The sequence below is a fragment of the Maylandia zebra genome, linkage group LG9 (assembly GCF_041146795.1).
Source record: "Maylandia zebra isolate NMK-2024a linkage group LG9, Mzebra_GT3a, whole genome shotgun sequence".
NCBI classification, from domain to species: Eukaryota; Metazoa; Chordata; class Actinopteri; order Cichliformes; family Cichlidae; genus Maylandia; species Maylandia zebra.
This window is the reverse complement of record NC_135175.1, coordinates 21,965,901-21,979,815: the sequence shown is the minus strand read 5'-3', so window position 1 is coordinate 21,979,815 and position 13,915 is coordinate 21,965,901. Positions and strand designations below refer to the sequence as shown.

The window sequence follows — 13,915 nt, the reverse complement described above, 5'->3', positions numbered from 1 at the left end:
AGAGAGATGAAAGTGAGTCTGGTTATCGCATCACGTACTGTTTAATGTTTTGGTATCTAAAAGAAAGATACGTAGGGAGTGGGACTTTAGCACAAGACCCAAACTATAATTTAGGCTAGTAAGAAATTGATGTTCTGTACTATACTTGCTAAAATAAAATACATAAAAAGTGCAAGCTTGCCCTTCAGCAAGCATCGCGTTAAATGCTGCCTACGTGTTTTTAGTATATGACAACTGTAGTTTTCTCAGCATTAATAAGCATTTCAAAGAAATGCCCAGTCATCACCAACCGTGCGATACACAAAACGAATCTACATAAAATAACTCGTCATCCAATCCCATTCGGGCTCCACATGTGAAATGATGATACATCTATTAAACGTCTCTGTGGTGAAGATACTTGCAGAGTAATTTGGAAGGCTGTGCAACTCGCTGCAGGATGCAATCTGTTTCCTGCTCAAACAGATGGGCCTGCCCTACATGTATTCTGTGATCTGCACCCAAAACTAGACTATAATACTGCATGTATAGTGGATTATAAACTCCATCTAATACTTCTATTCACTTTTTAATATAAATTGGACTGTTTAAAATAAAATATGGCATGGTGGAATGTGTTTTGAGTCACTTTCTTATTAGCTTGAGAAAGATTTTGTCCACATTTTCTCTGCAAATGGATCTAGCTTGTTGTTTTAGTCATTTTGTATTATTCAATAGTAGTAGACTGTCATTACACAGGCGGATTTGATTTACTGCTTATATTGTTGCTGTAATAAGGGTATATTACTGGTCCCATGACATTTATTACCTATTTGTGTGCAAATAAGGTTATTATTCAATAGATTGTCATCAGCTGTGCACAGTCTCAGATCAATTTGCTCCATCAATATGCTTCCATTTCTACTGCATACACAAAACATTCGCTTCCTGGCTTTCTGAAGTAAAATAATTTCCTAGCTCTAGCAGTCTAAATGAAGTGGATCCTGAATGCCACCTGCTGGGCTATCAGTGAATCATGCGTTTGTGTCACCTGTGAGCAAGCATCATCCCCTCTTTTCATCCACTCTGCATCCTCATTTTGTTCTTATTTCATTCCATTGCTTTTGCTTTGCCTTGGGGAAACGTAGAGCTCAAGTGGTCTTGGTTTTTCCCAACAGAGAAAAGGAGACGTCACTGGTGAGACACTGAATCACCCACTACAGAAAAAGCAAATGGTCTCACGCTGTCAAAAGGCAACTCTAATTCAATACAGTGCACCTGCCTCTGGGCATTAGTTTGATATGCATCTGACAGTAAACAGAAGCAGAATCCAGGGTTATAATCGCCAGTGTTAAGTATCAACTAGGCGACGGGGCCAGAGCATACGTGATAGGGAGCAGCAACAACAAAACAACAGTTTGTGCACAAAATATAAGGAATTATAGACAAGACCTTTTATTTTTCAAAGTCACATTTGGCCTTTGGAGTCTGTTTGTGGTGTTCAATTTAGATTTAATAAGAACAATATCACATAATGCCACAGCCTGCAGCCTATCACATAAAGGACATTATATTCTACTTTGTAGCTTCGCTGGCTCATCTGTAATTGTTTCTTTGAAGAAATTATACTGTCTTGGAAAGCAACAGCTTAGGAGCCACACAAATAAATACCAGTTGTTTTTTTGTTTTTGTTTTGTTTTTTATAAAAGGTTGGGCTGTTTCTAAAGTTCTTATTTTATTCCTTTTATGTAGCGTGACCCATCTCTGGGCTGACATTTACAGAGATACATCTTTGCTGATTTTACATTGACATTCACAAGACCAGATCCCACGGGGTCAATTTGATTTCAAATCTTGGAGCGTGGTAAAGCACACAAACTAAACAGATCATTTTCATGCCCAACATTTTGGCCAGTCACACAACTGATTAGACATTAAAGCAATACTACTGGGGGCAAAGTCGTCACCATGTTATATCTGCCTTTTTTTTATTATTATTTCCCACACAAATATTAAGACACCATTTTTTTTATTAGTTACACAACTGGCACTCATTTGACAACACAACAATACAAAATCATCAGATGACGACCCAGACATTCTTTGAATTGTACAACCAAGCAACATTGTAAACAATTAGACTGACATCTAAATTCATTTGATGGGTGAGTCCAGGATCTCTTGGTAATCCTGCCGAATGGCTCTGCTCACCCTGTACAGCTTGACTCCAGTCAGAGTAAACACACTAATCATGATGACTAGGCCCCCGATGACGTCATAGACAGAGGGGATCATCCTCAGAACGATGAGCTGGAGAAACATGGCAACCACAATCTCCAGGTGCTGCACGGTGCTCACTAAGGCTGGATGAAACTTATTTAGAGCATAGTAGACTCCGAGAAATGCCACAGTGGAGCAGATACAAATCCCAATTAAATAGCCCCAGGTCTCCGCATCCAGAGGAATGATGGGCTCCTGCATGATAAACATGGTGGAGGCGCCCCAAACTGTGCCCGTCCAGCCGAAGGTAAAGAGTGCGGTCCACATGCTGACCCGCTCCTTAATGGCCCTGTAGACGATCATGGAGAGGGCAGCAGTCATGCCGGCCATCACTGTCATTGTGTAGCCAAAGGCCTCCTTCCAAAACCCCAGCCTGGACTTCTCCTCATCTGCTACATTTGGCACCATAACCAGGCACAAGCCAAACACGCTTCCTACCACTGTGACTACATCAGTATAGCCCAGCCTCTCATCCAGCAGCAGGAAGGCTAGAACTGCACTGAAGACTGTGGTGGAGGCACGCCACATGATAGTGCCATTGCTAGGTGGTACTATGGCAAAGGATGTGTAAGCGCAGGTGATTGAGATTACGTTGCAGACACCGTAAAAGAAGAGACGCAGTCGATAGCCCTTGGGGCCAAAGGGGGCTTCGTGGTAGTAGAAGACCACCAGGATGGACAGCACTTGGATCACCGAGCGGATGAATAGTAGCTCAAGAGAAGGAACTTTAGAACGGTCAGCTGCTAAACGAGTAATCAATGCCACACAGCCATGAGCTACTGCTGCCCCAAACAAGGCCATCCAGGTCACCCTGGAGGCCAACACATTCGCCTCGCCAAAGCTGGCCAGCTGCCCCTCAACGCCCTTGTCTCTTTGCACACTTGGCTGCTTAGGTTGGGTTTCCATGGTTCCAAAGAAAGTCCTGCCACCTTTGCTATCTGACACCAGTCTCTTCCCCACATTGGCTTCAGCAAAGGCGCCAAAGTCCTCAAAAGAGGGTGCATCGTCATAGCCCTCATCTCCAGGCTGAGGGAAGTGAGTGGCATATTTCACCGTCACTGTGTTGGGGTGAATCTTGACCCGCTTTTTTGATCCGTACTGAAGCGAAGATGAAGATATATCCATGTTGTATGGGCGTCAAATGGGGCAATCTGAAAAATGAAGTGAAATCCATTACAGTGTAACAGCAACCAAAGTGCTGTCAAATATTTGGACTTAGTTTAGAGGTTTGCATAATTTATCTCTCAGTATCCAAACCGCCACACTCACATGTATCCAAAATACACATGTGCTGACACACAACAAAAATCTCTCACGTTACCTCGTCGCTGTTACCTTTTACCCTTCCTAGATTTACACTTGTGTTACATTGCCTCTGTGTATATAGGCTGTGTATATCCCGTGTGAGCTCATAAAAGCCAAGCAGCAAACATTGTGAGGCTGATGCAGTCTGATGGGGATGAAATTACATAACAGGGATCCACCAGGGGATGATATATGAATGTGGGCCACTTATGAGCTGAATGGAACTGCACACCATAAATAAGCAAATCCTGTAGCTATGTCGGTGTGTGTGAAAGGGTTAAATGGAGGGGAAGAGTTTGAACCTTTTCTACTTTGTTTTATACAGCGCAAGGATTTAGCTTCAGTAGCCTTACTGATTATTAATATTCATTATAAAATATAATTTTCAAAGTGTAAAGCCTAAATATATTTATATATACTGTGAGTATGAAGTAGTGCCTCTGATGTTTGTTTGTTTTTTCTTAACTCTAAAATTTATGGCTACTGCAGCATTCATTTGGGCAATACACAGCACATCAAAACCACAAGGGGGCAGATAGGTACTCTTGTTTGTCGTCTCTCTTCCTCTTGCTCCTCCTTTTTGAAATATAGATGAATATAACTTCATTACTGATAATTAACACAAGTCACACGTATATAAGGTATTAAAAAGCCTAAAGCCTAAAACAATGCTTTCTAACACCTACAGGACATTCATTACTTAACATCGTATTTTTAGCTGGCCAAACCAATTAAAGCGATTTATTTTCCACCGATGTACGAAAAAATTTAATAAGAACGTGTTTTCAAACCGATAATTATTTAAGATAGTAGACTATCTTAAATGCCACATTTTTTTTCATGTCATTCAATCTCGTTGAAATCTGGTTAAATGTATATTTAGATACCTGTATTTTGACAAGCTCCTATGTGAGCCATTATAGCGCCAACTTAGCGTAGAGAGAGGAAAACATGTTATCGGTGAACGTCTTACCTTTTTGTTCCTTAAATAGTTCCTACTGTTGCACGGATCCGGGTTTTTGTCATAAAAGAAGATTTTGTCGAATTTCTTGGTCCTTACATTCGCTCATCTGCAACTGCCATTTCTCCATCTTCCGTCTCAAGTGGAGCACCTTTTCTTTTTTCTTTTTTTTTCTTTTTAAAAAAAGATGCGTGCTGCTTAGGTTTTTCGTTCTCCACTCTCTCGACGGACACTCCTTCTGCCTCTGATGAAGCTGAAGCTGCTGTTGCCGAGGCGGGTGATGATGATGCTGGTGCTGATGATGAAGTTGAAGGAGGGGATGGAGGAGAGGAGCAACTGTCACTGTCACAGCCAGCGGTTACTCTTCCTCATTCTCCTCCTCGAGAGTCCATCCCACCTAGGCTCGCTCATAGTCATCATCCCTCAGGGAAAAGAGAAGCGCGTCTGTCATTCATCATCATCATTTTCATTAGATTAAAACCCCCATCCACTTTAAGAGCAGCATTTGAATTTCCTATGCGACTTAGTTATGGAGAGATGCAAGAAATATTAAAGTGCAACCAGGTTATTCTAATTCTCTTCTTTACAGACATTTTGAACATGTATCACTTTTACTGCACAATATATAAAGCAATTTATGTAATTACAGTATATTTCACACACTGTGCTTTATCTCTTTATCTCTTTTCAGCTCCTGGTATATTCTAAATTGCCCACCGGTGTGAATGTGAGTGCAAATGGTTGTCTGTCTCTCTGTGTTAGCACTGCCACAGAATGACAACCTGTCCGGGGTGTACCCCACCTCTCGCCCTATGGTAGGTGAGATAGGCCCAGCCCCCTAGCAGCCCTGACAAAGGATAAGGAGAAGAGGATGGATGGATGGATATTTTGCTAGACTAACCCCCTAACCCTAACCCTCTGATGTTGTGCCAGGAATCTGCTGGAACCACTCAATTCTTATTGGAGTCCTATTGGACTTCACATCTCTCAGCTCCTGGTACTTGCCTCTTTTCTCATGCTGTTTTTTCCTGATGTTGCTGTCCTCTGTGATTGCCACCTCTATCAAAACGTTGGTCTTCTACTCTTCATCAACCATCAGTATGTGTCCCTGTCCAGCAGGTGGTTGCCTGTCTTGAAGAAGACCCTAGCCCTATTGTTCTCACCCACCTTTGGTGGTGTCTCCAATCAGGACTTGGCAACCTCTAGTCCATGCATCACAGATATTTCTAAACATGGGACTATGTTTAGAAATATCTGTGATGCATGGACTAGAGGTTGCCACTTGGTTGTACCTCTCAATGTACATGCTCCTCTTACAAACTGCTACTATGCAGCATATACATTATAAGCGGACTTGAGATTCCCTATAATCCCATATCCACGGGATACCATAATAAGATTTGATAATCCTATGTGGGAATAAAGACCAAAGCCCCCAAAAACATGCCATATAAAAAGGTAAAACATCGTGAAAGGACAATTAAGGCGTGACATATGGTGGCTGGAACTTGATGAAAAGTAAGAGTAAATTTGTAGTTTATAGTCACCTCAAGATGAAGGAAGTTGAAAGCTGTTAAATTAGACTGTCGACTTTACTCCCACAGGCAATGCTACAGGAGCCTCAGCTGGTAATATAGATCATAATGCCATTAGCTGCCACTGCCTGTGTAACATGTCGGATTTTAATTGGTACCGTGCACAGAGGAAGGTGATTTGTGAAGCTGTGGCAATTAACTTTGTGTCAACATTTACATTAAGCTATTTACAGTCACCGTAAATCAGACAGCAGGGAACTGTCATTTTAGGGGTTATAACTAACCTATTAAGGGAGCCAATAAAGGTCGCTGTATAGAAGCAGCAATTATTATGAATGAACAGGTCACCTAATAGTGCTCATATGTTTGTCCATCATATGAATAAAAGGTCAAATTGCTGCATACATAAACACTACATAAACACTAATGTCACAAAGTTTGTTTCTTGATGAGGTAGAACTAGTCCAAATTTGTTGCACTGATAAATAATTTAATATATAAAGAGTACACATTATAGCCTACCTACCACCTCATATGGTTAAACATTCATCTTCAGGAAGGGCTGCAACTGCAAACTCATTATCTCACAAAGGCAACTTATTTTCTCCCAGATTACGTGTCATGTGGTGTATCAAAAATTCTTTGCTAATCAACATATCTTTTCTTTGCTTTTCCATTATTGCTCCTTATCAGGCAACCAGTCCTGTATTAAATAGGGTTGGATTCCTCACCGTGGTAACCCAGAAAATGGAAGAGAAGCTTCTAATGTGGCAGCTGCTGTAAAGGGTCCCAAATCGTTATCTTTTTCTAAGCTTAAATAAGATGCTTGTCTGCCTAAAGCTAAACCAAATCTTAAACAGTCACGAAAATAGTAACAAACTAAGTAAAATCACGCAGTGCCACTCAGGAGATTATTTATTACTGCATAATGTTTACTGGAAGCAAAATATGTTTACTTTAAAATCTTTTTTAAGGCAATTTTTAGGCATGAAACAAGGCGACACAGGCGTGTTTCTACCCCTTTAAAAAGGCTAATTATGTGTTTGCACCCAGCTAATTTTGCCACGTCCTCTCATTTTATTATTAGCGATGCATTATTTTATAACAAAAACATTGATGAGATGGAACATTTGGACTACTGGGAGGCGTTGAAAGAAGTGAAATCCTGGAGGATTTTTTATTGTCTCATTTAACCGGGGAATGGCTTTGTTCTATCAAATATCTCCAGGGAGATAGCAACATGTTAAGCTCCACTAATCCTGACTGCACCAATTTTATGTCTGGCATTTTGAAGAGGCAGCTCACAAGCAGAGGTATCTTTAAAATAAAAGCCTATTGATTGCATTATACCACCTACAGAAAGCACCGGCCCTCTGTAAGGTCTTTTCATGTAATTCCTATTCCTCTGATGCCCTGAGCGGAGAACATTCTGTAAATGAATCAGACTCTTAGGCAACAATGGGCACGTAATGACAAGACCTCGGTGGCGATAGCAAATCATGTTTGTTATTATTTGCTGTGAAGCAGCAGTTTTCAGTCCAATGTCTTTGCATGCACACAAACATTTCAAGACAACATAAAAAATGATATATTCGGCCGGCACCACATGCAGTTAATCAATGCAAAAATCTCAAGAGATACACATAAGAAGTTGTTTACATTTTTTTAAAGTTAATTTTAAGCAGTTGTTTAACTAGATTTGCCTTGTGCTTGCGTTGGTCCATAGAAACCCAGCCAGGTACGAGATATGCAAATGAACAGTGACTGGAAGTCTTACAGACATTGCAAAAATTGTGTTTTACTGAAATGTGGCAAGATTTGCTAAAAAAATATCAAAAATGATTTCACATATAGTATTTCAGTGCTGGCAACAGTTGCACAAGCTGTTATATGTTACCTGACTCCACAGCTGTCACCTCATATCCATCTTTCTTTTATTTCCTTCAGAGAAGTGTTCTCTACTGAAACTGGAGCCTTGTATTACCCCTGCTTGCTTGTTGTTGAACATAGTGGAGAAAAAATGAGAGCCTCGAGGTGTTTTTGTGTTGATCACCAACTGGACCCCCCTCCCTCCACCTTCCTCGTTTGGTATTTCACAAAAAATCAACAAAGGACGTGTTTCTCATTCATCTTCTATTTTGGGCTTTAGCAATTTCTTATTGATTAAGCAATTATATCTCTGTTTCCCGAGACCAGGAGAAGATGGTGACAAGCAATCCCTTTAGTTGTTATGGGGAATGTAACAGCTGGCCTGTCACTGACATCCAATGAAATGAGCTGAAGTTGGTGTATGTGTAGTCCTTTTAGGATCTTTTAGGATTGTGCAAACCAAGCAGTAAAGACTATATGCTCGGCCCAAACGTTTTGCATTAACTGGCCAGACTAATGCTAATTATCTACATGCATAATGATGCACTAATTTATGAACACATTAACAGCAATTTTAGTTCATCCATTTGTTGCTAGAAACACATTTTGAATGTTGCAAATTGTGGTTCGGTGTTGTTTGCTCCTAATTCACTTTGACTGTGAGAACGCACTGGTAATGTGTAGCCAGCTGTCAAGGACCAAGCCAAACTGTTACCAGCATAATGATACCTGCAGACATTGCTCTGAGAATAGCTCAGCGAGATTCCTGCAGGTTTTGTTTTCTGTCTATGTACTGAACCCAAAATCAAATAGTGCCCCATACTTTCATGAATCACAAATAGGGCAACTCAGCAGCTTGTTCTAAATCAAGCCTTTTAAATTATGCATGAGCAGGAGAGGTTTCCCTTCGTGAAACGAAAGAAAACAAGAGAGAAATTATGATTTTTTTCTGAGTCAAATGATGTAATAATTATCTAATCACACACCTCAACTATGAATGAGTTATCCCTGATCTGATATGTATTAAAATAATATCTTTATTCATGAACATTCATATATGCTTTTAGAAGAAAAGATTGCCATACGCTCATCCAAAGGCCATCAGCTCTTGTAACAAAATGGGATGGAAAGCTTATTCATCTCAGAAAGGTATAATTTCACCTGGAAGCCAAACATACACCGGGGGAAGACGGCGCATGGAGGAGTTAACTTCATTCATTTGAATCTGTCACCACAATGAGCTCATACTGTACCTTTGAAGATTATTCTTTTCATATCTGCCAGAGATCAGATACAATGATGCACTACTTAATCAGCTGCACTCATCACTGCAGATATTCCAGCAATTATTCATGTGATAATAGCCTGCAATATTATTCAAACCATCAGCTTGATAATGAACCTTTTTGGACTTTTTCCACATGTCTTCTACACTTCTTGTATGTACTGTAGCAGATGATGAGACTTAACACATTTAATTTATTTATTTTTGGATGCTCTGTTATTATTAGATCCTCAGAGCAGTTGAGGCTGAGAATAATTGGGTCCTTAAGCTCCAGCAGCTGTTTTTTTTTTTAAGAGTTCATCCCTCAGTGCGAGTACCTACTAAGTAAATAGCCAGTAAAGAAAGCTGTGATGACTTTCTTATGGGAATTTTTAATCTCTGCATAATTTGGGTGGAGGATGCTGTGGCCTGTCGTTACTTTCAGATGTTTTGCAGCCAGCTTACGTCATAGCTAGTACACTGTGTGGCTGTAGGTTGAGACTTTGATTAGAGTTGATGTGTGTGAGACGCAGATGGGTAAGTTTAAAGTTCACAAGTTTATTTTCTGTGAGTATTTGTCATGTGGAAAGCTGCGTCAAACACATTTATCAGGTACACCTGTTCATCTGCATGTAAACCAAATTATCTAATTAGACAGTCGCATGAGAGCAACTCAGTGTATTTAGGCATGTAGAAATAGTAAAGACAAATTGAGTATTAGAAAGGGGAATAACGTTGATTTAAGTAACTTTGAACGTGGCACAGTTGCTGGTGTCAGGCTGAGAGAAAGTATGTGAGAAACTACTTTTCTACTGGCATCAGCAGTTTTCTGAAATACTTTTGCTTTTTTGAACCATTCTCTGTAAAACATCCAGTGAGCATCAGGTTGAAAATAAAGGAGAATGGGCAGACTGTTTCTAGCTGATAAGAAGGCAACAGTAACTCACATAACCACTTTTAAGATGAGTTAGAGCAGCAGGAAACTAAACTATGACAGCATGGCTCCATCTTGTATCACCAGTTCAGGCTGCCAGTGGTGGTGTAATGATGTGGGGCAGATTTTCTTGGCACACTTTGGGCCTCTTATTACCAACTGAGCATCGTTTAAACACCACAGCCTAAAACTAGCTTTTAGACAATGGTAATTCATTGTACTCAAATGGCCTCCACAGTCACTAGAGCTCAATCCAACAGAGGACTTCGTAATCAGGTGGAACTCATGGATATCCAACAAATCTGCAGCAAATGTGTGATTCTATCGTGTCAGTTTGGACCAAGATCTCTAAGGAATGTTTGCAGCAACTTGTTGAATCGATGTCATGAAAAATGAAAGGAGCTCAGAAGGCAAAACAGGATCCAAACCTAGAACTAGCAACATGTACCTAATAAATTGGCAGGCGAACATCTTCACATTTTTAATTCTCAGAGTAGAACTCCTCATGCAAACAATGACGGATCAGAATCTTCGAGTTCATGTACACTTTATGTTTATTATTATTTTTATTATTATTATCATTTGTTTGCATGCTTTTCTCTGCTGAGTGCATAATATAAGTGCCTCATGTATTCTTGTGTGTGTTTCATGTACTCCTGATATGCCCCGACATCCAGCACTCACAACTTACCACCCTTGTGGTAAGTGGTTAAGCTGACCATGTTTTTCTGACTAAAATGTGGTGCTAATACAGGCTGTGCCAAGAATATCACATGATATTACCTCTACCCAAACCCAAGTGAACTTGAGCTTTAACAAATTGTTCTTTTATACATTTAATAAACAGTATTTTCTATGCAGGCAGTCTAATCCAAACAAGTCAAGGATTATTTAGCTTCTATTAATCTTTTGTCCAACAGTGGCTGTTGTGAAATTAATTTACAACTGGTATAAATAAAAAATAGCCATTTCAAAACTTTGAGACCATAAACTCTGGATGCAACCAAATGGTGTTGGGACATTGTTTCCATCAAAGTTAGACTACTATACAAACCTTTTGGGAGACATTTTGCTGTTTTTCCCCCATTACTCTTGTTCAGAGGAATTTGCTTTCCAGTTCCCAACACACGCATTACATATTTGAATGGTTCCCTGCTATGCATGTCTGCTATAATAATAAATTCATAAGTCAACAAGTTTTTTTTTATTCCCATAGTACACGAGACAAAAAAAATGAACACATCTTTCAACTTTACTACACAGTTTTCATTTTTTGAAACACCTTCATTTGCAGGCATGAGAGGAAATTGGTTTCCAAGCTGTAAATGGCTTCAAGTTATACAGTTTCTAAGTTGGAATTTATGAGATAATGTTTCTGCAAGGGAAACATAAAAGTTTAAAGGCAATACAGAAAACTTTCTCATTCAGAAACCAAATATGCAACACACTGATCAACTAGCTAAAATGACGCAATCTCTCGAGCACCTGTCATCTTGGATTCAAGCTGAAAGGAATCTTATGAGAGGTGCTTAGAGAGATTTTTAAGGTGAGACAGAGTGTCCAGCGGTGGCGGACCTGACTACACACGAAGAAGCATCATTTTGCACTATCTTGGTGCATGAGACATCTTCAGTTTTCATCACGGACAGAAATAGTTAAGTCAAGTCAAGCATATGAATGACTAAGCGTGTGGCCTCTGTGCTCGTGCAGCGCAGTGAATATTTATGTCTGGCTGCACAGAGGACCCTTATTTACGATCAACAGAATCAAATCAGTTTAATCATAGAATAAAATAAAGCATCACAGAAGAACAACCGCATCCGAAAGGAAAAGTTCATTGAAAAAAATATAATTGGAAAGCCTGACTAGAACAGAAACATTATTTTATTTTATTTTTTAACCCCAGATGGCTCGACCTTACGTCAGAGTCTGTGATTAAGACATGGTCATTTCTGGTTTTGATTAGCCTGTGCCTCAAACCCCCTGGATTGCTGCCACACACTGTCCCACAAGGCCTGATGCAGCAGCCTTTGTGTGTACCAGTGTGTGTGTGCACTGATCCATAATGCATGCGGTGATTTTTGCTAGACATCCCCCTCCCTGGAGAAAGCCCTTTTCTTTGCATCTGTCTACCCAATAGAAAGCTACATCTCCTCTGATCCCATATCAAAAGCGAATGCTCAACTGAATTTATTAGATTAACAATTATGAAAATGTGTAAATGGATTGCACTGCCAGAGATGCTGTTTTATTTAAAACTCTGTCTGTTTCCCAGCGTATTTCAAAGCAAACAAGAGAGAGAGAGTAACACAATAGATGATTACAGGATGCTGTTTTGTGTTTATTTTCATCGTCGTGCAGGAACTACAGCAACTTTTAGAGTGCATCCACTGAGTTATGGTGAACACGCTTCAGTCAAATTATGAAGTGCAAAATGAAGCAAACTGTGACAGCACAAATCACACATGCTGTGTGAGAGAGCACTACAGGCGGTAGAACAATAACACCACTGATTAACGTGTTTTGCAACAGTGGTGCTGCTCTAGTGTGATGCTGTAAATTAGCAAGTTGCACCTTAAGTTCAAACTAGATTAAACTAAATCAACAGTGGTATTGATTATGAGCCTAAAAAACAGTATTTATATCCAAAATATAAATCTGATGCCAGAAGGAACTCGTGAAGCTCCGTAGATCAAGTACCACTTAGAGAGCTTAATATCTTTGGATCTGGGGCTCATTTCCAGACACAAAAACAAACCATGTCTAGGGGCATTTTCATTGCTCTAAGATATCTTTATATCTTAAGTCATTTTCACGCATGAACTCCACGCAGTGCTGGGATTCTCAGGTTGGGACACTGTCCATTTCACTCATACAGCACACAGCAGGAGATATTCTGTGTCAGACACATTGTCACTGCTGGAAATACTCTGTTCAGTTTAGATGAGTGAGCTTTCTGCGTAGAGCGTGCAGGAGGCAGGACACATAGTGGGACTTGGTCATTGTGAATTTCTAGATAATTACCTTCAGTATTCTCACAGGGAGAACAATGAGCATCAGATGGACTTTGTACTAAGGAGCTGCCAGGATAAAGACCATTTAGTGTCTAATCCAGCTTCATCTCTCATGAGTTAGTGCATGTGTGGCAATAGCTGTAGACTGTATGTAAAGGATGGACACTCCTTTGGGTTGGAAAGGTAATGCCAATGCAGACGCACTATAAACTAGCATCCATTTTCATTTCCACTAAGGGATGCCTCCTCCGCTTGCAAAAAAAGATGACAAACTGTATAGACATCTGTGAGAAAACAATCTTGCTCACGTGATATGTGACCTTGGGAAACACTTTCCTATTAATTATATTTTCTTAATTACTACAAGCAAGTCCTATTTAAGTCTCTATACCCCAACGGAATTCTACGAAGTCTTCTAGAAAAAAATGGGAAATCTGATGAACTCGCTAAAAACCTAAATTTAGTTTAACCCTTTAAAGCCTATCGGAGCGGGCACGCTCCGTTTTGCATAACTATTTTTAAATCCCTGTAGAACTGCAACCACGTAAACTAGCACGATAGTTTTTTTGTATATGAAACTGGAGGAGTTGTACTTACATCTTATGCCATCAGCTTGTCCTAGGTCACGGTTTCCTTCCACATATAGCTTTGCAAAAATTGCATATAAAGCACTTGCAGCAACAAAAACACAATATTCCAGAAACAAGCTTTGCCGATCCGATCAGCTGTTGGTAACACTTCCTAGTGGGAATAGACATCAGCCCGCCATTACCT

The 13,915-nt window shown here is 40.0% G+C and overlaps 1 protein-coding gene across 1 annotated transcript; it reads right to left on the bottom strand.

The window, feature by feature from the left end:
• Nucleotides 1–1,409: 1,409 nt before the first annotated feature.
• Nucleotides 1,410–4,949, bottom strand: slc35g2b (solute carrier family 35 member G2b). The gene is made up of 2 exons (XM_004546767.2): nt 4,538–4,949; nt 1,410–3,410 (listed from the first exon to the last, which is right to left on the bottom strand). The coding sequence occupies exon 2, from the start codon at nt 3,382–3,384 to the stop codon at nt 2,134–2,136; it is 1,251 nt and encodes a 416-aa protein (XP_004546824.1). The 5' UTR covers nt 3,385–3,410; nt 4,538–4,949; the 3' UTR covers nt 1,410–2,133.
• Nucleotides 4,950–13,915: the final 8,966 nt, after the last annotated feature.

Bases quoted from the DNA above. Each gene is read 5' to 3' on its own strand.
- slc35g2b (XM_004546767.2), bottom strand. From the start codon at position 3,384: ATGGATATATCTTCATCTTCGCTTCAGTACGGATCAAAAAAGCGGGTC.